Source organism: Miniopterus natalensis, chromosome 20, assembly GCF_054644295.1.
Source record: "Miniopterus natalensis isolate mMinNat1 chromosome 20, mMinNat1.hap1, whole genome shotgun sequence".
NCBI lineage: Eukaryota > Metazoa > Chordata > Mammalia > Chiroptera > Miniopteridae > Miniopterus > Miniopterus natalensis.
Window position 1 is genome coordinate 23,681,931 of NC_142100.1, and position 24,214 is coordinate 23,706,144.

Below are 24,214 nucleotides of genomic sequence, written 5' to 3' on the forward strand. Positions count from 1 at the left end.
GCAAGAATCACACCGTGAAGGAGGGGTCCGAGGAGGGGCGAGGGGAGGGCAGGGCGCGGAGCCCCTTCGCTCCCGGCGCCGAGGCAGGTTCAGCACCGCGGACAGCTCCCGCCTTTGTCTCGGTCGGAACCCGGGCGCCCCGGCCCCAGCCGCGCGCTCGCCGGCTTCTCGGAGAAACCTGCTTTGGGAAGAAAAAGAGAGAGAAAGGCCAGAGATGGGAGGCAGAAGTTTTCCCGTCCTCTCCCCGCATCGTCCGAACTCGGCCCCGATCCCATCCCACGGCATCCCGGCAGCCGATTTTAACTCGGTTTCCCGAGGGACCTCGCTTCTGTCTAGACGGTGTTGGGGGCCAGGGAGTCGTCGTGGCGAGTTCCGATTCGGGTTGGCATTCGTTTCGCCGTCACCGCCCTAGGCCCCAGCCGCCCGGGATCTGTCCCCAGACAACGCGTCTAGCCTAGCCTCCAACCAAAGGCAAAAAAAAGTGGGGAGGGGGGGCGATGTCAGACACTTCGCCGGTGCGCCTCCGGGGCTGTGGACACTCAAGGCGCCCAGACCAGCTGAGCTTCGTTCAGCTAAAGCCCTCGCAGCACCAAATCCAAGGAAGGGAAACCGAAACTCGGAAAAGAAAGCCAGAAAGAGACGAGAAGGCGTTTCTCCCGACGCTTCCGAGGCCCGAAATAAAAGCAAAGGATTCTGTTCCGATCCGAGACTATAATCCCGCCGCGGGAACTCGTCTCAGCGTTTTCTCTCCGGTTCGCCAGGAAAAGAGTCTGTCTCCCAGGTCAACAGGCTTCGACCCACAGAGGCTGGTCAAAATACACTTTTTTCTGGGCCCTTCCGTAGGATCCAGGATTAAAAGAATCTCTTCTCACGTTCTCCTACGTCTGACACCGCGCTTCCCCGAGCGGGAAAGGCGCGCGTGAGGCTCATTCTCCAAATCCTACGCACCCACGCACCCACCCACGCACCCACCCGCACGAGCCCAAGGTCAGTAAGTTCTGCGCTTTCACCAGGCTTCCGAGAGGTCCCCGAGCCGAGCCACGAATCGCTCTCGCGGAATTCGTTCCCTAGTGAAGCCCCAGGGCGCGCGCAGACCCGGAAAGTAAGTTCAAGAATGCGCCTCCCACACCATGAAGGCTCTTCCTCTGGCCGTCTGCGGATACGTTAGGGGGAAAGAAAGAGGGCTCTTGCAGACCCCCTAAAGCTTAAGGCCTCCGCACAGCCTCAGGGGCGCAGGCACGTCGCCACGAACCAACCAGCCAGGAGACCCGGAGCCCAGCCCAGCCGCTGCGGACTGATTGGTATTCGCTTCCAAAATAAATAAGATACTTAACCACCCCCCTCAAAAAAAAAAAAAATCTCTGGAATATTTTTTTTTCTCTCAATACAGCCTCTGCCCTTCCCCTCCTCCCCGCCCGGGAAACCTGGAGGGAAAAGGCCACCGCGCGCGTAGGGCAGCTCAAAGGAGTTTTTGAGAAAGCGCGATCCCCGCTGTGGTCCCCGCGGAGCAGAAGGGCGCGCAGCGGGGTAAACATACTCGCCTGGGGTGGAAGGAGCTGGGGGTCGCCTTCCCTGGGCCCCTCCCCCCTCCCGGGGTCCGCGCCGGTGGGCGCCCCGGGGAGTGGGCGGGGCCCCCAGCCCGCTGGGCGCCGGTTCAGCCAGGCTGCAGAGTAAACCGCGGCTTTCCGACGCAGATTTCCCTTTTAACACCTTCCAAACAAAGGCTAATGAGGCCACTGCATTACTTTATCAACACACAATCATTAGCAGCCGAGAATTACACGCGCAAGCGCGCGCGCGCACACGCGCACACCCGGCGCGCGCAGGCTGCCAAAGTCGGGCGAATTCTAAAGGAACCCATATTAGGTTAACAAAAAGGAGGTGGGATGTGGAAGGGCGGGGAGGGGAGGTGGGAAAGAATGGAAAGGAGAGAGAGACAGAGAGAAATGCTCCCGAGACGGAAAAAAAAGGCCAAGGGAAAAGAAAGGCAGACTAGCTGGTTGGAGACAGGGTAACTAGAAAGTATGGGGGTCCTTAATTTGGAGGTTAGGGTCCCTGGAAAGCTCTCCCCCCACTTAGGCTCCAAAGATGGAACAGGGTTGCAGGTATGTTCTCAGAAACAGCTCCAGGGATGGCCACTGTCAGATACGCTCCGTGGGGCCACAGGGCTGTGACCACCACCCCGGGCATGTCCTAGCATTGCCTGCTCTCGGCCACGAAGGGCCTGGGCCGGCCTCCAGGCCCCGCCACCGGGGTGAGGATGGCCTCCCATCCCAGCGGTGCTCAGCTCACACCCTCCTGGTCTGGCAGCCCGGGGTCGTCCTGGGCAGTTGGGCGGGCAGCCCATAGCTCTGCATGAAATATGGGGTTTCTCTCTCTGAACAAAAGCCTCAGCGATTCCCTCACAAGTTGGGGGACTAGCTTGCACCTTCACTTCGGCCCTCCCCAGGCTCCCTAGCCCCCAGGGATCTGCCCCAGCCTGCACCCTCCCAGCAACTGGAGCCTGCGTTCGGCCCTGAGTTGCAGCACCCAATATCGGAGTGTAGCCTGCAGGACTGGCCCAGCCGCCTGACGGGTGGGGCCTCTGGGCGGTGCATTCCCAAAGAGGGGCTTGCAGGAAAAGAGAGGTGACACCCGGCTCCACCTCACCCCGGCCACCAAGGCCACCTCGAGCCTTGTCTCTAAGCTGGCAAGCACTCACAAGTGCACATACTTTGGGGCTGGATCTCCCCACACCCTGAAACGCAGTTCAGCCACTGTCCTCCCCATGCCACAGATGGCCGGCCCCTGGTGGCTCCTGACACCCGGCCTGCGTAAAGCTGACCACGGCCCTCTGGCCCCAGTTCCAGTTCCAAAGCCTCCTGACTCAGTGTTACCTGACCCCTGCCCACTCCCACCCCACAGGCCCCTTAAAGTCCCAGCCCAGGCATTGGACTGGAGTTGAGTTTGGACTCAGAATCCCCCTTCCAGCGCTTGGAGGGGAACTTGGGGAGGGGGTAAGCTTTGCCATTGTTGAATGGATAGAGGGAGGGAGGGAGGGAGGGAGGGAGGGAGGGAGGGAGGGAGGGAGGAAGGAAGGAAGGAAGGAAGGAAGGAAGGAAGGAAGGAAGGAAGGAAGGAAGGAAGGAAGGAAGGAAGGAAGGAAGGAAGGAAGGAAATGGAGGGATTTCCTGAATATTTGGTTAAACGTTCCAGGTCGGGCCTGTCCAGTTAACCACACCATTAATTAAGCAGTGCCCAATTCAACTGACAGGAAGGCCCTGCGCCCCGCAGAGATGCTCTACAAACCAAGCAGTCCACAGCTGAGCGCCAGGGGACACAGCGGCCCCGCTGCCCCGGCCTTCGGAATGGGGGCGCCCAAGCCCGGACGAGCTCCCTGCCTGAACCTGGGGCTGCCCCCAGCTGGCCGTCCCCGCGGGGATCCCGGACGCTCATCCACCCCCACTCCACTGCCATCCCCACCCCCCACCCCTGGCCGTCGCCGCGCGGATGCTATAGGCCGGAGCCACCCTACCCCGCCGGCGCCCCCCCAAGCCAGCCGGTGCGCGCGCGGTCCGGAGGCCTCGGGCAAACCCCAGCTCCCTAGGGGCCGGGGACTGGGCCCGACGGCTCGGCTCTGCCTGGGTCTCTCCGGATCTCGCCAAAGGAGCCGCTCTTCCCCGGCCCGGGGGCAGCAGCCCCCACGCCCGCCCCTGCTCCAGGCCGGGTCCTCGCGGCGGCCCGCGGGGCGCAGCGGCGCTGCGGGACGCTGAGTGTGTGTGTGCGCAGCGCGGCCTATATTTACACCCCAAACAAAATAATTACACTTTTGTCGGAGGGAGAAAGCCAGTGATTAGGCGCGGGCTCTTTGCGGCAAAACAGTTTCTCAGTGGTACACCAGTATAATTTTTCACGGCTGGCTGAAATCAAAGAGGGGAGGTAATGAATCCGGCGAGCAATTTAAATTTACAATTTGTAACGCCGCCTCCGCCGCCGCCGCCGCGCAGACCCGGCCGGGAGGGCGCGCGGCTCCGAGGCGCTCGCTGCGCTTGTTTAATGTTAAGTCCGCGGGTGGGGCGGGGCGGGAGGGGTCGCGGGGTATGCGGGTTGGGGGGTAATAATCGAAGTCGGTAGAGGACCGGCTGAGCCAACCAGGGTACCGTGGAGAGAAGAAGGCAGGGGGCGCATCTCCTGGGTGCCCCCGCCGCAGTGCGCGGGTTCCCCAAGAAAGCAGGCGGCTCAGGGGGTGCCCTCGGAGGGGCGAAGAGAAACAGGCCGGCCGCCGGGAAAGCCCGCGTTTCTGCCCGGCCGCGGCGTCCCCTGGGCGGGACAGTGTCCCGGGAGGAACGGGGAGATGCTTCTGAACCTCTCTCTTCGACGCGCGGGGAGGTCAGCTCCAAAAGCCGCGAGTTCCCACGGCGGCCGCGGCCCAGGGCTCCGGGGTGGAGAGCTCCGGAAAGGGCCCCCCCCCAAGCCCCAGCCTTGCGAGCCTCGAAACTCCCACTCGGGGCGGGCGGGTGTGCGCCTCCTCGGCGGTAATTAATTACCGAACTCAAGGGGGAGACTATGCAAACCGCGTATTACCAACTCCACGGGGCTTAAGTGATTGGAAACAGATTATTATCCTGTTTGTCTTTTGTCTGTTTCACTGATCCCGCCGCCGTCTGTCGAGTTGTCGTGTGGATACTCTGCTCTAGGAGGAAGGTTTTTATATAGTAAATTCCACCAACATCTTGTGTAAGTGACATTGCGTCTCCCGCATTACCCTGTTAAGACACAAGCGGTTTATTAGTTACGTATAGGAGGGGATTTCGCTGCCCGGGCGCCATCTGTTAGCGCCGTGAGGGCGGGATGACTCGCCTAATAGTTGGTCTGCTGGTGGCTTTTTGGATGCTGTGCGGCCTAGAAGGTGGAGGGCTGAGCACGGCCGAGCAGGCTCCCCTGCGGCTGGGCTGGGCACCGGGGCTTCTGGATTGGGACTGGGCTGTGCTGAGGCCCCCCGGAGAGGCTTCAGGGGGGCTGTGACCTGGACAAGGTGGGTAAATTCAGCTCCAGGAAGCAGAAGGCCAGACCTGGGCTTCTTGGAAGAGGAGCCCTCACCTCCGGCAACGGGGCATTCAGCCCCGGTGGTTGGCCACATCCAGGCTCCGGGAGACCCAAGCTGCTCTGCTGAGACTGCCCCTTATCTCTGCTGCCTCCCTGGCCTGGCACCGCAGCTGCTGGGGCCCGGCTGTGCGCTGGCATTTAAGCACACGCAGGAGGTGAGGGCAGGTGGGTTTGTCTGTGATGGAGCCAGCACCCGGGCTCTGAGCGGCCAGCGGGGTGCACGGCCACAGGCCAGCTCTTCAGATGCTCGGTGGGGGGTTGGGCGAAGGTGGGCTCAGTGTGCCCAGTCCAGAGGCCATCAGATGGGGGCTTTAATGACTGTACGTGTGTTCCCTCCGGCACCCCAAAACCTGTGCGGTGCAGCATGGACGAGAATCGTGGACTGCAGCGATGAGTCCAAAGCTGGATTTGGACGCCCAACAGAGAGGCAGAGGGAGGGAAATAAAAACAGAGAGAAATCGAGAAAGAAAGTGAGGGAGGAACGGAAGGAAAGGGAAACAGAAAGAGAACAGAGGCTGAACATAAGAAGAAAGGGAGTCAGGAAGGAAAAGAAGTGGGGGGACTCGGGAGAGAACTCGGGAGAGAGGAAACCCCAGTGAGACAAAGACGGAGTAGACGGGCCAATTTGCCCCCACTGCGAGCCCGGGCGCCTCTCTCCGCTCCCCTCCCCTCCCCTCCTCGTTTCTCTCAAGGACCCTTCATGCCCCAGGGGCGGGGGCAGGGCCAGGCACTGCTGGAAACTGCGGTTTCATTTGGGGCCCCTGGAGCTCTACCAGTTGGGGCTGGTGACCAGGCGACACCCATCCTGCTTGTTCCCGGCGGAGCCTGGCTGGAGCAGCCCCGCCACTGTGCTGTGGGGACACCTGTCCCTCAGCAAGCTGGAGGAGGGAGGAATAGCACCCTGGGCCAGAGGCTGCCTGATCTGGGGACTCCTTTTCAGAGGCATGACTCGTGGGTCAATACCCCACCTGGTGACCAGCATCTGTCAGTTCCCTGTCCCCAGCCAGATTACCTCTCCTAGAGCCTGGGAGCAGCGCTAGGCCTGGACAGGACCTGGGAAATACAAGAGGGGCTGTGTCTCCGCCAACTGCCCCAACACAGGGATCCACAAATCCTGCCCCCCTTTAAATCCAGAGGTAAAGCACTGTTAGCACACACACAAGTGCACCCCCCGAAAAACCTACAGGAGTCTCATAAACAAAAACACTGCTACATGCACAAGTACCTGCACTTAGTGACCGGCACACAACACAGATCCACACAATTCTGCACTTACAAACACACCCCGCCAGACTCAGTCACACACACACACACACACATTCAGATTTTTAAAAGTCCCTTTTCACATCAGTGGTAGCACACAGGTACCCAAATAATCTTACACAAATGCACACTCACACACACAACAAACACCCTGGCATTCCCGTGGCCGCAAGTCCGTGCAGACACATACACACAGGCCAACAGAAACAAGAGCGCACAGACTAACACACAGACATGAGCAGAACCATACCCAGACGCACACGCCCAACTGAGCGCACATGGCTGATTACTAACTACAAACAGAGACAAAACGCAATTCTCAAATATACACGAAGGAACTCGGTACACGCACCCTAGCAGGTGCACAGCGAGTCTCAGTGCAAACTCACTTCCCTGCGCCAGCCCTCGGGCCTGGGCCTTCCCTTCCCTGGCAGCCGGCGCCCGCTTTCCGCCAGCGGGATGGAAAATCCCCGCCGGCTCCGGGCCTCCCTAAAATGCAGAGCGCAACCCTCGGGCCGGCCCCTTGGGAAAGGAGCCCCGGTCCTCTCCCTGCCCCCCACCAGGCCCACACCAACACCCTTCTGAACACACACCTGAGGACGCCGCACACACCGTCTCCCAGACCCCTGGCGCCCCGCGGAGCCGCTCTCCCCGCGCCCTCTGAGAGATGGAACTTGCGCCCCCGTCTCGCACGCCCCGCGTGTGCAAGCAGCGCCCACCCGATAGCGAGCGTTCCCGGCTTAGGCGGTGCGGTGCCCCGGCCCCCTGACCCGAGAACTTGAAGGTGCACCGAGGAAACGAGAGACGAGACGTGGTGACCGCCGCCTCTGAGCTGGCTTCGGGGAGACCCTCGGCCCCGGACCTCCCCCTCCCCACATTTCTGCCGGAGCTCCGTGGGCTGCGCGCTCAGGCCTGAAATCCTGGGGTCCCGACTTGACCAGATAACATCCCCCCCCCTCCCCGCGGCCCCACGACACACAGACAGCCTGAACCTGGGCCTGTTTGGGGAAAAATACGCCAGCCGAAGGGCCTCCATTCATACTTGCTCGCTCTCTCTCTGTCTCTCTGTCTCTCTCTCTTTTTCTCATTCTCGCTGTCTCCCCCTCTCCTCCCCCCCCCCCAAGGCCACCTAGGCCCTGGCCCCTTGTATGACAAAAGCAGCCACCCGGCTCTGGGAGCCCCCTGAGCCGCGCTGTTGCTGTGGCGCAGACCCCGGGGACGCGCGGGGGAGAGGAATTCCAGTCTGGACGGGCTGGGCTGGGCTGGGCTAGCGAAGGCGCACGCAGAGCGCGCTCCGGCCCCCGGGGCAACTTCTGCAAGTTCCGGGGATGGCGAAGGGGGTTCAGGGTCCCTTCCCCCACTAGGCCCAGGAATCCTGGCCCCCAAATATTTGTGAGGAGAGAGAGAGGGGGGAAGAGAGAAGCAGTTTTCAGATCGCGCGGCTCCAGCCCGCAGCCCGCAGCCCCCGACTGGAAGGTAAATACTTACTTCGCGTCGGAACCAGGTACCAGCTAATACTCAGCAATACTGACGCCTTGTTTTTTTGCTCTGTCCGGACCGCGACGCTGTAGCCAATTTAGATATGCTATAAATTTAAGAGGTTGCCATGGCCACCGCGCACCCATTGGCCGGCGGGCGCCCTGCGTGCCGCGCCACGTCACCAAATCTGAATAAGGGTGCGCGAATTAGGCGGCGGCCACACAAAGATGAGGATGCGCTCCGCCTGAAAGTGGGGGAAAGTGCCGCCGCCGCCGGGGACAGCCGCTCAGCAGCGCCCAGGCCAGCAGCTGCCCAGGACACCTGGGGGAGCGCGGGACCAGCGGCGGGGCGCGCGGCCCCGGGCAGGAGGCTGTGACCGCCGCCGCGCCCCACCCCATCCCGGGCGGCCCAGCGCCAGGCCAGCGGGCACCCGAGGACTTGACCGGCTGAGTCTCGGTCCGGATCGGACTCGCCCGGCGGCTGCCGAGACGAGAGGCGGAGCGCAGCGGCGGGGCCGGGGGGCCCGAGGGCCGGGGGCCCAGAGGGAGGGCGAGGCGGCCCGAGCCGCCGGGGCGCGGGGCTATGATGGTGCACTGTGCCGGCTGCGAGCGGCCCATCCTCGACCGCTTTCTGCTGAACGTGCTGGACCGCGCGTGGCACATCAAATGCGTTCAGTGCTGCGAGTGCAAGACCAACCTCTCGGAGAAGTGCTTCTCGCGCGAGGGCAAGCTCTATTGCAAGAATGACTTCTTCAGGTAAGGGGCCGCGCAGCCTGCGCGCCCAAGCTGCGCGCGCTCTGCTGGGGCGCTGGGGAAGGGGACCCACGAAACCCACCCCAGCCTCCCGGGCTCGGCAGCTCCAAAGGGGAGCGGGCAGCCCACTGCTCTCCTCCTGTCCTTGGTCAAGGAAAGGGCCTGAGGCCGAGAGGAGCTAAAAAGAAGCTGCTTCGCAGCCTCACGGTCGCTCCTCCGGGCCGGCTTGGATCGGAGGTGCGCGGCCGCGGGAAGCTCTGACAAACTTGCTCCCGACCCGTCTCTGCCCCTTCCCAGCGGCTGCAGCTCCAGGGTGGAAGCTTCAAGCCCGATTCTGAGAGAGAAAGGATTTTTGCAAAGTTGGGGGTGGCTGGAGGCTTCCCCCACCAGGAGGATTACCTTTGCCAAGAGGCTGTCATCCAGGCAGGGCAGCCGCGGCCCCAGAGCCCTCCAGGAGACACACAAACTTCCCAGAGGGGCTCGGCCAGGTTTCCTCTGAAGTTGGGAGGAGGGAGCCTTTGCCTCTTATCCCCTCACTCCAACTCCTGCAATATTTTCTCCCATGTTGAAAAGTACCAAGGAAATCCAAGCTGGGAATCAGGACCTCCCAGGTCTAGCCTGGGCTGTGTCACTCCCCTTGCCGGGCACAGGGGCCCTCAGGCAGGCCCAGGAGGCTCACTCCTCTGGGCCTCAGTTTCCCCAGCTGGGCAATGCCTAGGGGTGGCCTGGAAGGCTGTGGGGGTTTGGGCAGCTCAGCCCTGCCTGCTTCCACCCGCACAGAAAACCGGCTTTGTGAGTGCGAATTCCAGGCCCAGGGAAGGGGGGGGGTTGCGATTAACACCCGGAGCCAGGCGGCTCAGCACTGGGGAATTTGAATAGGAGAAAATGTCAGCCTCCCCTTTACACGTGTAAACCACCCCCACCCCCACGCCCAGAGAACCCAGGCCCCTAATGTGGCTGGGACTGCAAAGCGCCTAATGATTTTTGATAAGGTGCATATGGCCAATTAGGCTGCCCGATAAAGCCAAAAGTGACTTATGGCTTCTAAGGCCCTCACTACATCAACGTCACCCAAATTCGCCCTGTTTAGAGACCTGGGTGTGAGTGGATATGGGGCCCCAAAGTCCTGGGCCCTGTCCCTCCCCCACCCCGCACCTCACCCGTTAGTGCAGGTCTGTGCCACCCATTTCCGAGGAGACTGGCCTCCTCCCAGGGCTCACAGAGGAAGGAAAGGATTTAGACCAGGAACGCGGGCAAGGGGGGATTTGAGCGACCCGTGTGCTGGCCATGCAGGTGTTGGGTCACCCTTGGTCGTGTTTCCCCGCTGCCGGCCAGGGCCAGAGATGTTGGGGGACTGGAGACTCAGTCCCTGCTTCCCAGAGTCCACTGTTCTGAGGCCCTGCTGTCCACAGGCTCCTGGCTAGCTCTGGTGCGTCCCACAGCGGGGACTGGAAATTCTCCAGTGCTGGCGGCGCTGGGCCCCAGCGGACTGGAAAGGAGCCAGGAGGCAAGGACAAGTAGGGTCCAAATCCCGCCCGCCTGGCTTGAAAGCCTTCCTGACCTGGCGAGGCGAGGTTGCCTCGAGCATCCCAGATGGATGTGGGGGTCCGGGAGCATCCTGGGGTGCTCTGGGCCCTCTGCGTGGCTGAGGGCTGTGCCCATTGCTCTAAGCCAGCGGAGTCCAAATAAACCTGAATGAGGCATGACCGGCCGAAGAACAACCCAGGACATTTGTCTGGAATCTTGTGCTCCAGAGGGGGAGCACAGGGTCGAGGTCTCGTGTGACAGATGTGGAAGCGAAGGCTTCTCAGAAGCGAGGGAGGGTGGGCAGAGGCGGGGGGCTGGAGGGGGGCCGGCTGCACAGGTGACCGGCTGTGCGGTGTCTGCAGGCGCTTTGGCACCAAGTGCGCCGGCTGCGCGCAGGGCATCTCACCCAGCGACCTGGTGCGCAAGGCCCGCAGTAAAGTCTTCCACCTCAACTGCTTCACCTGCATGGTCTGCAACAAGCAGCTGTCCACGGGCGAGGAGCTGTACGTCATCGACGAGAACAAGTTCGTGTGTAAGGACGACTACCTGAGCTCCTCCAGCCTCAAGGAGGGCAGCCTCAACTCAGGTAGGGGCCTCGCTCCTCCGCCAGCGGGCCTGGCGCCCTCCGCTTCCCGCCCTGCGCGCTCCGCAGGCCCACTCGGAGCTCTCCACCACCCCTCACCCACCAGGCAGTTCCAGGGCCTGACCACCAGCTCTTTTCCCGCCCCCCTCCAATTCGGGGGCCTTTTCCAGGTTGCCACCTTTCCCGCTTTGGAGCTGGGCAATTAATTCCCCTTTCCACCTGCCCTGGGAGGACACTAATTGGAAGGAGGGAAGGGAGAGGGAGATCTGAGGCCCCAAGGGGATCTGTGCCCTCCTCTTATGCCCCCAGGAGAGAGAAGGCAGGGCTCTCCGGAGGGCGCGCCTCCTCCTTTCTCAGGCAATAGGTGAAAAGTGCTGAGAAGGCTCGAGACGGCGGCTCCAGAGGCCCAGCCCGGCCTGGAGGCGGCGGGCGGACGCGGGGCCCCTGGGGGAGGGGCTGTCTCGGGGTTCGCGAGAGAACCCTGCGCGGGAGGCCGTGGCCTGGGCTGGCTGGAACCGGCTACCCGATTGTGGAGGCCTCGGGCTCCACAATCACGCTGCTGTCCGCTTCCCACTCCGCCCGCCCGCAGTGTCGTCCTGTACGGACCGCAGTTTGTCCCCGGACCTCCAGGACCCGCTCCAGGACGACCCCAAGGAGACGGACAACTCGACGTCGTCGGACAAGGAGACAGCCAACAATGAAAACGAAGAGCAGAACTCGGGCACCAAGCGGCGCGGCCCGCGCACCACCATCAAAGCCAAGCAGCTGGAGACGCTCAAGGCCGCCTTCGCCGCCACGCCCAAGCCCACGCGCCACATCCGCGAGCAGCTGGCGCAGGAGACCGGCCTCAACATGCGTGTCATCCAGGTGCGGCCGGGCCCGGGGCCCCCTCCCATCCCCCTTGCCCAGCCCCGAAGCGTCCAGAAGCTGGGAGGCTCAGAGGAGCCCCGCGGCAGACCGTGCGCTCCAGGTCGGTGCGCTCCGGGTCGGTGCGCTCTGGTCAGACCCCTAGCCAAAGTCACTAGTCACTTCACCTCTCTGAATCCCGCCTCTGCCCCTTCGAGGAGGGTTTTAAGCCTTGCTGGGGACAGGCCCCCTCCCTTCCTCTCATCTACGGAGCAGAGAAGAAGGCGACTTCCTCACGTGCCTCCTCCCCGCGCCCATGCTTGGGCAGGCAGACAGACATACGGCCAGAGTCCGGCTGGGAAGCCGGGGTGGGGCCCAGGCCGGGCGGGAGGCCTTTATAAAGCCGTCAGGCCGCGGGCAGGCCGAGGACCGGGAAGCCCGAGTCTTTATGAGTCGCCCCAAGGGTCCGCAAAATCCTTCACCCTTGGCTGGTTCACCGAGGCCCCTCTCCACCCCTGCGGCCTAATCCGGCCCGGCCCCCGCCTCGGGTAGTATTGGAGGACAGGAGGCGCTAGGACCCAGTAGAGGCGGCCCCGGGCTGGGAGAGGACACCCCCAACCGAGCTCACTGCCCCCTCCTCTGGTCCCAGGTGTGGTTCCAGAACCGACGGTCCAAAGAGCGCAGGATGAAACAGCTAAGCGCACTGGGCGCCCGGAGACACGCCTTCTTCCGGAGTCCGAGGCGCATGCGTCCGCTCGGTGGCCGCTTGGACGAGTCCGAAATGTTGGGGTCCACTCCATACACCTACTATGGAGGTAAGGGGCCCCCCGGAGATGCTCTGCCCTACACCGAGGCCCCCAGCCTTCTGGGGTCGGAGAGCTCAGAGCGGATCCTGAGCTCTTGGCTGCCCAGGGACCCCCCCCCCTTACTCACACTGGACAGTAATGGACACACTTGAACAGACACATCCACACACACGCTCACCTACAGATCCTTCCTGGATGCAAAATCAGACACTCGGGTTCCCAGTGATACGGGCAACACACCAGGCAAGCAACAACACACATCCACACGGGACACGCGGGCACACCGACTTCGGAGGCCTGGGGACACATGAGAGCACACAGACATACTCCACCCCGGATACACTACCTGGCAAACGCCCGGAGAGGTCCGCTGGCCCACACACGCCCGCCCGTCATACAAGCCGGCACCCGCAGACCCGCATGCGCCCTGCCCGCCGGGACAAGCAGCCTCCCTCCTGCCATGCCCGCGCCCGGCGTACTGGGCACTGGCAGGAACCCGGGCACTGGAGGGCAGTGCTGGCGGGAGGGATGGAAGAGTCGGGGTTCACCCCCCCCCCCGGCCCCCAGCCTGCTCTCTGGGTTCTGCCCCGCGGCTCTGGGCTCTGTGCCCACAGGCACCTGGCAGGGGAAGCCCAGGGGCAGGCAGTGGCTCTGGGGGGACTCAAGCCCACGCTCCAGCCCCAAGCGCGCGGGTGTCTGGTGGCAGCTGAGGGCTCAAGGACTGGGCCAGCCAGTTCCCAACTGCGTCTCGGGGGCTGCGGGGGCGAGTAGCGGGAGTTTGCCAAGAGCCGTTCCGTGGTTAATGCCCCGGGCTGGGTCCGGGTGAGCTTTCCTCTTGGTCACCCCCCCTTCTCCTTCCCCCATCTCTCTCCTCTCTCCTTTCCCCATCCCTCCAGTTCCTCCCGACCGGTCCAGCTCCGCCACCCAGGGCCGGGGAGGCTCCCTGTGCTCTGGGCCACTGCAGCACTTGCTCAGCGCCCTCCCCTTCCCAGATTGTGGGCTAAAGGAGGGCACCACCCCCTCTGTTCTGGAGCCTCTGAATCTGGGGAGCCCCCGGAGTGCCCATGCCTGAGCTGGGTCTCCCCTCGGAGCTGCTCAGTACCACAGGCCTGCGGGGGTTGGGGGCTAGTAGCTCGGTTTGGGGAGAGGCGACTTCTCCTAGAAAAGGGGGTTTGGGGGCCAGGCCCCCAGAGAGAGCGGGGGTGGACCCAGGAAAGAGGATGGGGTCTTGGTACATCCGCAGGCCTGGGAGGTTAGAGCTTCAGATCTGGGCAGGGTCCCCAGGAATTGTGGACCAAATGCGTGGCCGTGGTTTGGGGTAGGAGGCTCTGCGACGGATGGCCCAGGACAGCCCGGGGGGTGGGCCTCTCCACTCGGGGACCTCTCCACTCGGGGACCCGCTCGGCCTAACTTTGCCCCTTCCGCACAAAATCTCGGCCGTGCAAGGAGGTGCTGGGGCGCTACCAGTCCGGAATCCCCTCCCCCCCCCCCCCCCCCGCCTGGGTCATTAACCAAGGATTCCCCGAGGACATTGCACCCCCACCCATCCCGCCAGCTCCTTTCACCGCGCGTCTGCCGGCGGGGGTGGGGACCTGGACACCCCGGCCCCTCTTCCCCGGGCATGGGAATGGGGGGCAGGACCCCCCAGCCCCAGCGACGCAGCCCCGCCTAATCCGCGCTGGGAGATCCCGGCGGCGGCGGCGGGCGGCGGGCGAGAAAGGGGCCGGGCGGCGGGCCGGCGGCTCCCCGTGGGAGCGCGGACAAAGCCCCAGCTGCGGCTTTTGTGCCCTGTTCAGACGGCGTTTGTTCCAATTACCTCCGGCCCGGCCGCCATATGGGCGGAGGCGGCGCGCGGCGCGCGGGGGCCGCGGCCCTGGCCGGCCGGCCTGCTCGCTGCGGGCCCCTGCCGGCCCCCATCCCAGCCCCTTACGGGCCCCAAATTCGTGCTTCCAACCTTGCGCTTCAGGTCCCCAAAGGATGGAGTGAGTGGTTCTTAAAAAGTCATTGGCGACCGTTTTGGCCGTTGCCTGAACCGTCTCCAAGCCTCGCCCGCAGACACCTCCGTTTGGACTGGTTTCAGGGTTTGGAGAGGGGAGGGGAGTGGCAGGGGGCTTCCGGAATTCGCCCGCGGACGGAGACTCCAGGACTGAGCAGCGGGTGTGGGTTTGCTGAGGGGACTCCGGCCTCCGGGGCGCGCTGGTTTTCCCGCCGTACAAAGCGGGTTATTGTCACCAGTGAGGGCTACAAGGTGCTCCTCCCGTGGGGTCCCACACCCCAACTCTTCAGGGGCTGGCCTGGGGGGATGGGAGCGGGCTGTCCGGAAGGGTGTGGGGGGGGAGAGGCTTCGAGAGCAGGTCAGGAACAGTTTGTTGAGAACGCGCAAGCTTGTAACCCGGAGTCCCTGTGCCTCCTGAATTTGTGGGCAAAACGCACATTGGAGCCTTTTTGTGGAGAGAGGGCCCCAAACGGTCGCCAGATTCTCAAAGGGGCTCAATGTTCCCAGATGCTTCAGAACCTGGGTGTCCTGGCCGACCACCCGAGTGAGACCGGAGGCCCGAGCCTTTCCCCCGGCCCCGGGGGGACTCTGGACATGACCCAGAGAATGCTGAGCCGTCCTCCGGGTCTCCCAAGCCGCTGGGGCTCAGCTTTCTGGGTTCCAGGCCCAGGGGAGGCCGGTGCAAAATCAGGGGCTCAGGGGGCGCAGGGCTGTACTCGGCGGGGCGCAGAGGCCGAAGGACAGGGCCTGAGCCCTCCGTGCGCGCTTCCGCGTCCAGGTTTCCGTGCCCGCGTCCAGGTTTCCGTGCCCGCGCCCAACTCGCCAGCCCCTCGGTGCTCCAGCCGACGCCCAGGTCCCGACGCCCAGGTCCAGGCATCTCCCCGGCCTGGTGGCCGCCGGGTCTCAGCCATTGCGCGCTCTGGTCCCTGTCGCCCCTGCACCCTCGCCCTGTGCCTCTCCAGCCTCTCCAGCCTCTCCAGCCTCTCAGCCTCCGGGTCTCTGACTTTGTCTCTGACGCATCCCCGGGTCTCTGGGCGCATCCGTCTCTCCAGACCTTCCGTCCCGTTCTCGGGTCGGGTCTCTAGCTGGGTTTTTCACGCGTGTGTCTAACCGCGCGCAGCCCTCTTGGCATCTCCTAGACTATCTGCCTGACTCGACCTCCGACCTCTCCGCGCCATCCCTGGGTCTCTTTTCTTGTCTCCGACTCGTGCAGCTCGGTCCCCTCTTCTGTGCCCCTTCACTCTGTCCCCTGCGGATCTCTCACCGTCTCTGTCTCTCGCAGTTTCCGTGTCTCCCACTCTCTGCGTCTCTCTCGCCAACTCTAAGACTCTGTCTCTGCGTCTCTCTCCATCTCTGAGTCAGGGAACTTCCTGTCCTCCGCCGTCTCCGAGCCTCCCCGGGCGCATCTCTCCGTCTCTCCGAGTTTAAGTCTCTCCCCATTACGGCGTCTCTCCTTGGCCGTCTCCCCAACTTGACCCCCGGGTCTGCGTCCGCGCCGCTCCGGGCCTCCCTCTCCCTGGGTCTCTGCAGGCCTCTCCGCGGGTCTCCAGCCTCGAGTCCGCGTCGCGTTGTCCCGGGTGAACGTCCTCTCCCGGCGGCCCCAAGCCTGCGGGCGCGTCCCGGGCCGGGGTCTCCCGGGCCCCCTCCCCAGCCCCGCGAGTCCCACCCTGCCCCGGCCGTCTCTCACCGCGCCCTGTCTCCTCCCGTGCCCTTCGCAGACTACCAAGGCGACTACTACGCGCCGGGAGGCAACTACGACTTCTTCGCGCACGGCCCGCCGTCGCAGGCGCAGTCCCCGGCCGACTCGAGCTTTCTGGCTGCCTCGGGGCCCGGCTCGACGCCGCTGGGCGCCCTGGAGCCGCCGCTGGCCGGGCCGCACGCCGCCGACAACCCCAGGTTCACCGACATGATCTCGCACCCGGACACGCCGAGCCCGGAGCCCGGCCTGCCGGGCGCGCTGCACCCCCTGCCGGGCGAGGTGTTTAGCGGGGGGCCCAGCCCTCCTTTCCCCATGAGCGGTGCCAGCGGCTACAGCGGACCCCTGTCGCACCCCAACCCCGAGCTCAACGAGGCCGCCGTGTGGTAAGGCCGTCGGGACAGGCCACCGCCGGGACGCAGCCTTCCCCAAACCAAAACGCCCGACGTGGCGGCGGCGGCGGCCTGGGGCTCCCCCCACCTCCGCCCCAGGGGTTCTCTCTCGGGTCCACACTGAACCCGCAGCGGCGCCGCGGTTGCGCGCGCGCGCGCGGAGGGGGAACGACCCCCCACCCCCACGGCCACCTCGCGGGCTCTCCAGGACCCCCGGCCCTCCGCCAGCGCTCTCCTGGCAGTCGCGAGCAATTTCTGGGGACCAAAGTCAATACCGCAGAGGGTCAAGCGATCTCGAGCGCGCTCCAGACTTCCCCCGACCCCCACCCACCACCTCCATGGACCAAGAGAGGGCTGAGACCAAGGGGCGGAGATGAGTGTCCCCCCCCCTCCCCCCGCAACCCGAGTGGCATTTTGGTCATCTTATGTCTAACTCTGCTCTCCCCGTCTTTCAAACGAGATGATAAAGAAAAGAGAGAGACTGAAGGGAGAGAGGGGAAAGGGGACACATTGAGAAGGAAGAGGGGTGGAGAGAGCGCGCCGGCCGGGGGGCGCGCCCGAAACACCGACGGGCGGCGCGGGGAGAAACGCGTCGGCCTGCGCGCGGGTGCCCCCTGGCGGCCGCTCTGGAGGATCAAGGTCAGCGCCTCGGGGAAGGCGGGGCCGTCGGAGCGCCGCCAGCAGGGCCGGGCCACCCCCTCCTGACTCCCCTTTGAGCCCGGGGGCGTGGGGGGGGGGTCCAGGCCGGACTGGAACTCTCGCCCACCCTGCTCCCCCCCTGGGCCGGGCGCCGAGATTTCTGGGCTCCGGCCCGCCGACCCCCCCTCCCTGCCCTGGGCCTGGAGGCTGGGCCGTCAGGATGTACAGTATTAACACTTTTTTGGAAGTTGGACGCTTCTAGTTTCCTTATTTTGTATAAAGAAGAAACAAATAAAGTATGTTTTTGTGTTTACTGTTTATTTATTGTACTCTAGTTAACTGGGGCTGGACATTTTTATATTTTTAAGAGGAGGGTGGGCAGAGTGGGGGAGGGGAAGCGGAAAGGTTTACCTAAAAAAAAACCTAAAAAAAAAAAGCACAAAAAAAACAACACACAAACAGAATCAACTTTTCTAAAAAGAAAGATTAATAAAAAAAAAAATTCTTTTTTGCCCTCAGTGCTGTGTGGTTTCTTTTTTCGTCTGTCTTCATAGTCGCTCAGAATGAAAGGGACAATTCTTTTCTCTGGTTCTTGTTTCTGGCATAAAAGCAGACTCGATGGGTGCAGAGACCTCTCCTGGTCGAAGTGAGTTCTTTTGGGAGCTATCAGGTAAGGAAGGGGGCTGCTTTTTTTTTTTTTTTTTTTTTGGCAGCTCCTGTGCTGCGGGAACAGCATCTCCCCGCGCTTCCTACAGCACCCGGCTCCCACACGCCTGCCGGGCACCCAGCAAACCTTCAAAATATTTGATGTGTGATTTGTTTGTCCCCAGCGTGTCCCACAGAGTCTAGCTCCCTCCTAATTATGCCCCATGCAATTCCAGGTGCTACAAAAACAAACAAACAGAATCCCCCCGGGCTGGGGAGCGGACGCCTGCCGCCTGCGGGGCTGTGTCAGGAGCGTGGAGCCCGGGAGCCAGGCCGTGGCTGCCGTGTGGTGCGTGCGTGGCCTTCATGGCCGAAGGCTTAGGAGGCCTGAGGCCGCTGCCTAAAGACAGGCCCCTCCCTCTTTGCCTCAGTTTCCCTACTTACAGAAGGGATTGGAAAGAGCGCTCCCTACGTTCCCTTCTGGCTCGGACACTGCAGATGGAGATAAAAATAAATGGAAGAGGGTCCTGCCCTTGGATCCTCTGCGCCCAGGCTTGGGGTGCAGGGGTCTTGCCCATTTTAGCGGCAGCAGGAAAGGAAGGGGGTAGGAGATGGGGACGCGTGGGCCCCCAGGGGGTGCACACAGGCGGAGAGCCCTGCTCCTCCGTTTTCTCTTCTGTGGGCTTCTGGAGAACAGCGCGGGGCGGCCTGGCTTTATCTTTCCTCTCCTTGTGCCTTTGTCTTTGTCTGACAAATGCAACTTGCTTATTGAAGGAAATTTAGAAATTCCAGGTAAACAAAAGAGAGAAAATGGAACCACCCCGAATCTCGGGCTCTGTGGTAATGTAGCTGATGTATTTCCTTTCCAGACTCTCTCTCTCTTTCATTTTAGAACAAGAGATCATCCACATAGACACACAGAGCCTGCGAATCCCACGACTTCAGTGTGAAAGAAACGGAGGGGACAGAAGACCACTCTCGTGCCAGGGGACACTTGAATGACCCTGGGGGGGAGGGGGGTCTTCCAGTCTCAGAGGGTGGCCCCAGAAACCAGGTTTCCAGAGGGTTGCTCATCTCTGGGGTCATGAGCCACACGTGGGGCTCACTCCCCATGGGCCGTCCTCTGAGCGCTCACCAGTGAGAAGAGCTGGGAGCAGAGGTCACCTGGGAGGGGGAGGGGAAGAGGCCAGGGCAGGGTCGTGGTGTCCAGGAGACCACCTGCCTGGTCACTCCATCACCCTTCTGAGCCTTGGTTTGCTCCTCTGCGAAATGGGCTCACAGTGACCTCTCGGCCACATCGAAGCGATATAAATTTAACCTGTGGCCAAGGTTCAGGAAATCTAGGTCCCGGGTTCAGTCCCCACCCCCACCCTCACTCTCTCACACACACACCCCTACACACACGCTCTGGAATCGCTCTCTGGGGTGGTACCAGGAGGTTTCTCATTTGTCAAGCTCCCCAGTTCATCCCCATGCCTCGGAACGTGCAGGACCATGGCTCGGGCAGCCCGGCCGGGAGTCCGGTTCAGCCCTCGCAGCGCCCCTGCAGGATGAGTGTGGTAAGGCCCCATTTTGCAGACGCGGAGACTGAGGCCCAAGAAGCGAAGTGAGCTGCCTGGGGTCGCAGAGCTGGGGAGAAGCAGGGCCAGGTTTTCAATCAAGAACCTCTGCTTCCAGGCCCCACGTTGTCCCTGGGCCCAGGACAGAGCCCATCACTGGTAAAGCCTCACTCTGTCTAGTAACGACCCAGGTGGACGGATGAGTGAATGAATGAATGAATGAATGAATGAATGGATGGATGAATGGATGAATGAATGAATGAATAAAACGAATGCTCTCCAGCCTCTGTAAAAAGAGATTGTTTAAGAAAGGGTCCGATGAGTGCCAGTTCCTCCTGCCAGCAACCTCCCTGGGTTTTGTTCAAACGCCTTCCCGGGTTAAACAAAGCTGCCCAGAGGGGCCAAGAGCCTAAGAAAACCGCCAAGGTCAAGAGGCACAACGGCTTCCTCTTCCCCAAGCCCGCCCCTGTTTCTTTCTCTCCCCCCACTTCCCTGTCCATTAATGTATCCGTTCATCTCGTTCTATCTCCCCATCACCTGTATTTATTATCATTTCAAAATAAACGAATTCTGAGAGGAAAGAAAAATACTTCGAAGCCTGCAGGTGAGGGGGCCAGCCAGCCCCCGTTCGCGCCCTCCCGCCCTGGGGGAGAGGGAAGGTGTCCCCCCCCCCGCCTCTGGGCTGTAATTCCCGACGACACTGCGCATTCACACCCGTGTGCCTGGCCCCATCCTGCACGCTGTCCCGGGCCCCCATCCCTGTCCCCCTGTCCCGAAATAAACGCCCCGCGGAGCGTGAGAGCCGACCCACTGTGCTTAGGACTAATATTTAAAATGCAGAATGGCTGTGGAGGGGCCCTGCTCCCGAGCCTCGCCGTGCAGTAAAAAGATATAAACAGAATAAATTACCTCTCCAGCGCGGATTATGAGAGGACCCATCTCCTGACCGGAATTTTAAGTCCTGCCTCCCTGGTCGCGCTGCGCGCGGCTGATTTATGGGAGCCCGAGCCCTTCTCTGCATATTTCTCCTGTTCAGCCGAGTGACCGAGTTTACCCTTCCTCTGCCATTAGCGTTATTAACACCTGGGCAACCGATCATTGCAAATGGGCCATTTCTGTGATGAACGGGAACCTCTCCACCGCCTCTCCCAGGCCCGGCCCCCTCTTTCTGCATTTTGTGCTGGGGCTCAGGGACCACCACCCCCTGCTTCCCCCCAGCACCTGCCCATGGGCTCCTGGGAGCCTTGGGAGGAAACCCCTCACCCCAGCAGGTGCCCCTGGCTTTGTGGCATGCACACAGAGAATGACGACTCTGCTCCTATTTTTTTATTCTCCAGAGACTGTTCCAGAGGTAAGGCAATGCCCCCATTGATCTGGGAAAGAAACCGAGGCTTGGGGAGGGCCAGAGACTGGCCTGAGAGGCCACAGAGGGTTTACGGAGGTGTTGGGATCAGAATTCACATCTTCTAGCCCCTCGACACTCAAGGTGTGGCCGGCGGACCAACAGCAGCAGCAGCGGGAAGCTGGGTGGAAATGCAGACGCTCAGGCCTCGCCCAGGACATCAGAGCCAGAATGCGCTTGGTCCCCAGGGGGTGGGGTGCACGTTTGGTTTTTGAAGCTTTGGTTTAAAAACAGACCCAGGTTCTCAACCATCCCTTTAGTATTATCATTGTTATTATTGATTTGAGAGAGAGAAACATTGATTTGTCGCTCCACTTGTTCACGTATCGCTAGCTGAGTCTTGCGTGCGCCTTGACTGGGGATCGAACTCGCAACTTTGGAGTATCGGGCAGATCTCTAACCAACTGAGCCACCGGCCAGGCCTCAACTACCTCTTTTCTCCATGAAGGAAAACCTTATAGGAAATTCTCCTCTCAGCAGCCGCAGGGGCCCCAAGTCCACGGTCAAACCACCGCAGGAGGACGCAGCCGGCCGAGCTCGCGATGCCCGCCGGGCACCTGCCCCGCTCAGCCCGCTCCCTCCTTCATCCCAGCTGTGAGCAGCTGGAGACCAGGGGCGGTGTGACCCCACGCTGGGCACGCAACCTCTCTGAGCTTCGGCTCTGCCGTCTGTAAAAAGGGCACAATAGTATCTAACAGCCAGGGTCCCTGCAAGGGTTAAATACGGCCACATAGGTCATAGTCTAGGAGCAGTGCCTGGCATGCAGCAGGCTGCTGAGCAACCAACACTAAATGAACTAACAATAATATAGCAGCGAGCCCTGGCCGGTGTGGCTCGGCGGTTAGAGCGCCTGCCCGCGCACCAAGGGGTCGAGGGGTCAATTCCCAGTCAAGGGCATACACAGGGGTTGCAGGTTCGATCCCCAGGAGGGGGCGTGCAGGAGGCAGCCAAGCGAGGCTCCTCTCTGTCCCTCCCTCCCTCTCCTTTCCTCTCTCTCTCTCAAATCAATAAAAACATGTTTGGGGGGGAAAGAAAGAAAAAATATCCTCAGGTGATTATTTTAGGAAGAGCCTCTGTCTGGTGCTAGCGAGTCTTAAATGCGCCTCTAAGAAACTGCAGGTGAAACGCGGGGCCTGCTGCCGGCCCAGGGAAGCTGGTGACAATGTAGCGACGTTCATTCTGCCTGGTGCTGTTATTGCAACACTTACTATCTAATTCTGGGAAGTGATACTGTTTCTCCATTTAAAGGGTGATAACATTTTCTTTCTAAAAAGCAGTTAAGGCTTCAAGAAACATATGAATTAGCCTGGCCTCAAGTGGCTCTGTCGGTTGAGCAACATCCTGTTTGATTCCCAGTCAGGGGCTCATGCCTGGGTTTTGGGTTCGAACCCCAGTCGGGGCATGTAGGAAAGCAACTGATCACTGTTTCTCTCTCCCATCGATGTTTCTCTCATGAGGATTTGAAAAAATAACAAACGTATGAATTAGGTAACAGTAAAGATAGTTCATGGATTGGTGCAGGATGGATCTGGCACAACCCGAGGTGGCAATGAGTTTGGGACCGTCTTTGCTGTGGCTGTGCTGTGTGACTGTGACTAGGTTACTGACCCTCTCTGGGCCCCAGCCAAAGCCTGAATAAGGAGAAGTTGCTGACTGCTGAGATCTGATCCCAAAAGCTGGGCAGGAACCAGATGATATAGGGCCCTGTAGGGCAAGGTGATGGGTGTTTTTTATCCTAAATCAGGGTGGGGACGGGGAGGGGGCAGCCTCAAGACTGGCAGCCAGACGACCAGTGGGGAGGCCGCTAGCCACCCAGGCAAGGGACGTGCCTGGCTGGTGTCCTCTGCTTGCTATTGTCTTCTCCCTGGAGGCCTTCAAGGACTGCCGTCAGCCCTCACTTTGCAGGAGAGGAAACCGAGGCTCAGAGAAGTTAATTCACCTGCCCGGTTTCCCAGCTGGAAAGAATCAGAGGTGGGGATTGACTCAGGTATTTAAACACCCAGCCCGGCCCACTTCCTGCCCGCCCATCTCAGGAGAAAGAGCTTAGGTCCAGTAACTGCAGGCCAGCCTCAGTTTTCCTCGTCTGTAATATGGGACGAATTGTAGCCCCTACTTCCTCGGGTCCAGGAGGCAAGGAAATTAAATCCCTCACGCACTTTTACCTTAAAAGGAAGGGGAAAAGGCCCTTTCCCACCTACTTCTCTCTCTGCTGGTTCTCCCCAAAAGGAGGGACTTGGGTATTTCTTCTTCAAACATTTATTTTTCATGGGTTTTTTTGGGTGGAAGGGGCGGGTTGGTGACGGTAATCAGTTTGGGGACTTAAGATAAAAAATCGCAGCAAAGGGTCGACTTGACTTTTTGTAATTAATGGGGCGGCTGGTAATAGGATCTTCCTGCTGGTGGTGCTCCCGGGAAACGCCTTTTTACATAAGATATTGCCCACACCGGGGTGGCAGCGGGTGATTTATGGGGTTCCGTGCTCCAGAAAGCCTCTCCTGGGGTTGCCCAGCCGGTGGAATTTATCAGGGAGTTTGGAAGGGAGGCGAGAAACCTGCCCGTGACATTTTTGGTGGAGTTTAAACAGCACAAACACTGGGGCAGAGAGAGGCCGGTGGGACGGAGAGGGGGACAGGGGGAGAGGGTCCAGTCAGGTTGGCTTTTCCGCCAGCAGAGCCTGAGCCAGGGGTTCTTGGCTGGTGACTTCTTAAGGGAGGGCCCAGAGCAGAGGGGGGCAGAGGGGGGTCAGGTGGAGTCTGGCCCCAGCCTGATCCCGGGAGGGGCTCTGGACTTGGGCTGGCTCCACAGAACTGCCTTGAGGGTGCAACGGAGCCTGCCTTTTCTATTCCTTATGGTCAGTCACTGGCTGCGGGCCACCGCTCGTGGGGGGGGCGGATTGGGGGTGGGGAGGGATAGCCTCCCAGGCATCTCTGGATCCTCTGGCCCTGGAGAGAGGCACCGGTGCAGACGGAAAGCTGGGGGTATCTCAAGCACATACACGCACCTGGCGGCCCTGGACTGACTCCAAGAAGTCCTGCTCCCAGGACCCCCGGGAGGGTCTCCGTTTTCCCACCGAGCATCGGGAGGGCAGAGTCTCTGCAGCTCACCTCCCTACATCAGCCGGAGCGTCCCTGGCCTCAGCTCCCATCGCCTGCTTCCTTGCTCCCTCCCCGTGCCCCCCCCCTCGGCGTTCCCCAGGTGTCAGCCAGGGAGGGCTAAACCCAGGGAGCCCACACGTGTTATCTGGACGGAGTCAACAGGCCCCTCAGCCTCTTATCTCCAGCCTGCCGAGACCGAGAGAGGGGCAAACCACAGCTGACAAGTCTCCCAGGGGTGCGGCCGAGGGCGGAGGCCGGCCTGGGAGACGGAGCACCTGGGTGGAGGGGAGCTCCAGCGCGGGGTGGGGGGTTTGTAGCTGGCTGGAGCAATCCCCGAAGGCTTCAGGGAGGAGGCTGCCCTACACTGGGCTTTGAAGGGTATGTAGGATTTAGAAGCAGGCAGAGCATAGCAAGGGTGCCTCAGTGGGACCAGGGGGTTGATGCTGCCA

At 61.7% G+C, this 24,214-nt stretch overlaps 1 protein-coding gene across 1 annotated transcript; it reads left to right on the top strand.

Annotated features, from left to right (window-relative positions):
* Positions 1–8,409: 8,409 nt before the first annotated feature.
* Positions 8,410–16,423, top strand: LHX5 (LIM homeobox 5). Its single transcript, XM_016203045.2, has 5 exons — positions 8,410–8,582; positions 10,469–10,692; positions 11,279–11,556; positions 12,185–12,350; positions 16,056–16,423. The coding sequence occupies exons 1-5, from the start codon at positions 8,410–8,412 to the stop codon at positions 16,421–16,423; spliced, it is 1,209 nt and encodes a 402-aa protein (XP_016058531.2).
* Positions 16,424–24,214: the final 7,791 nt, after the last annotated feature.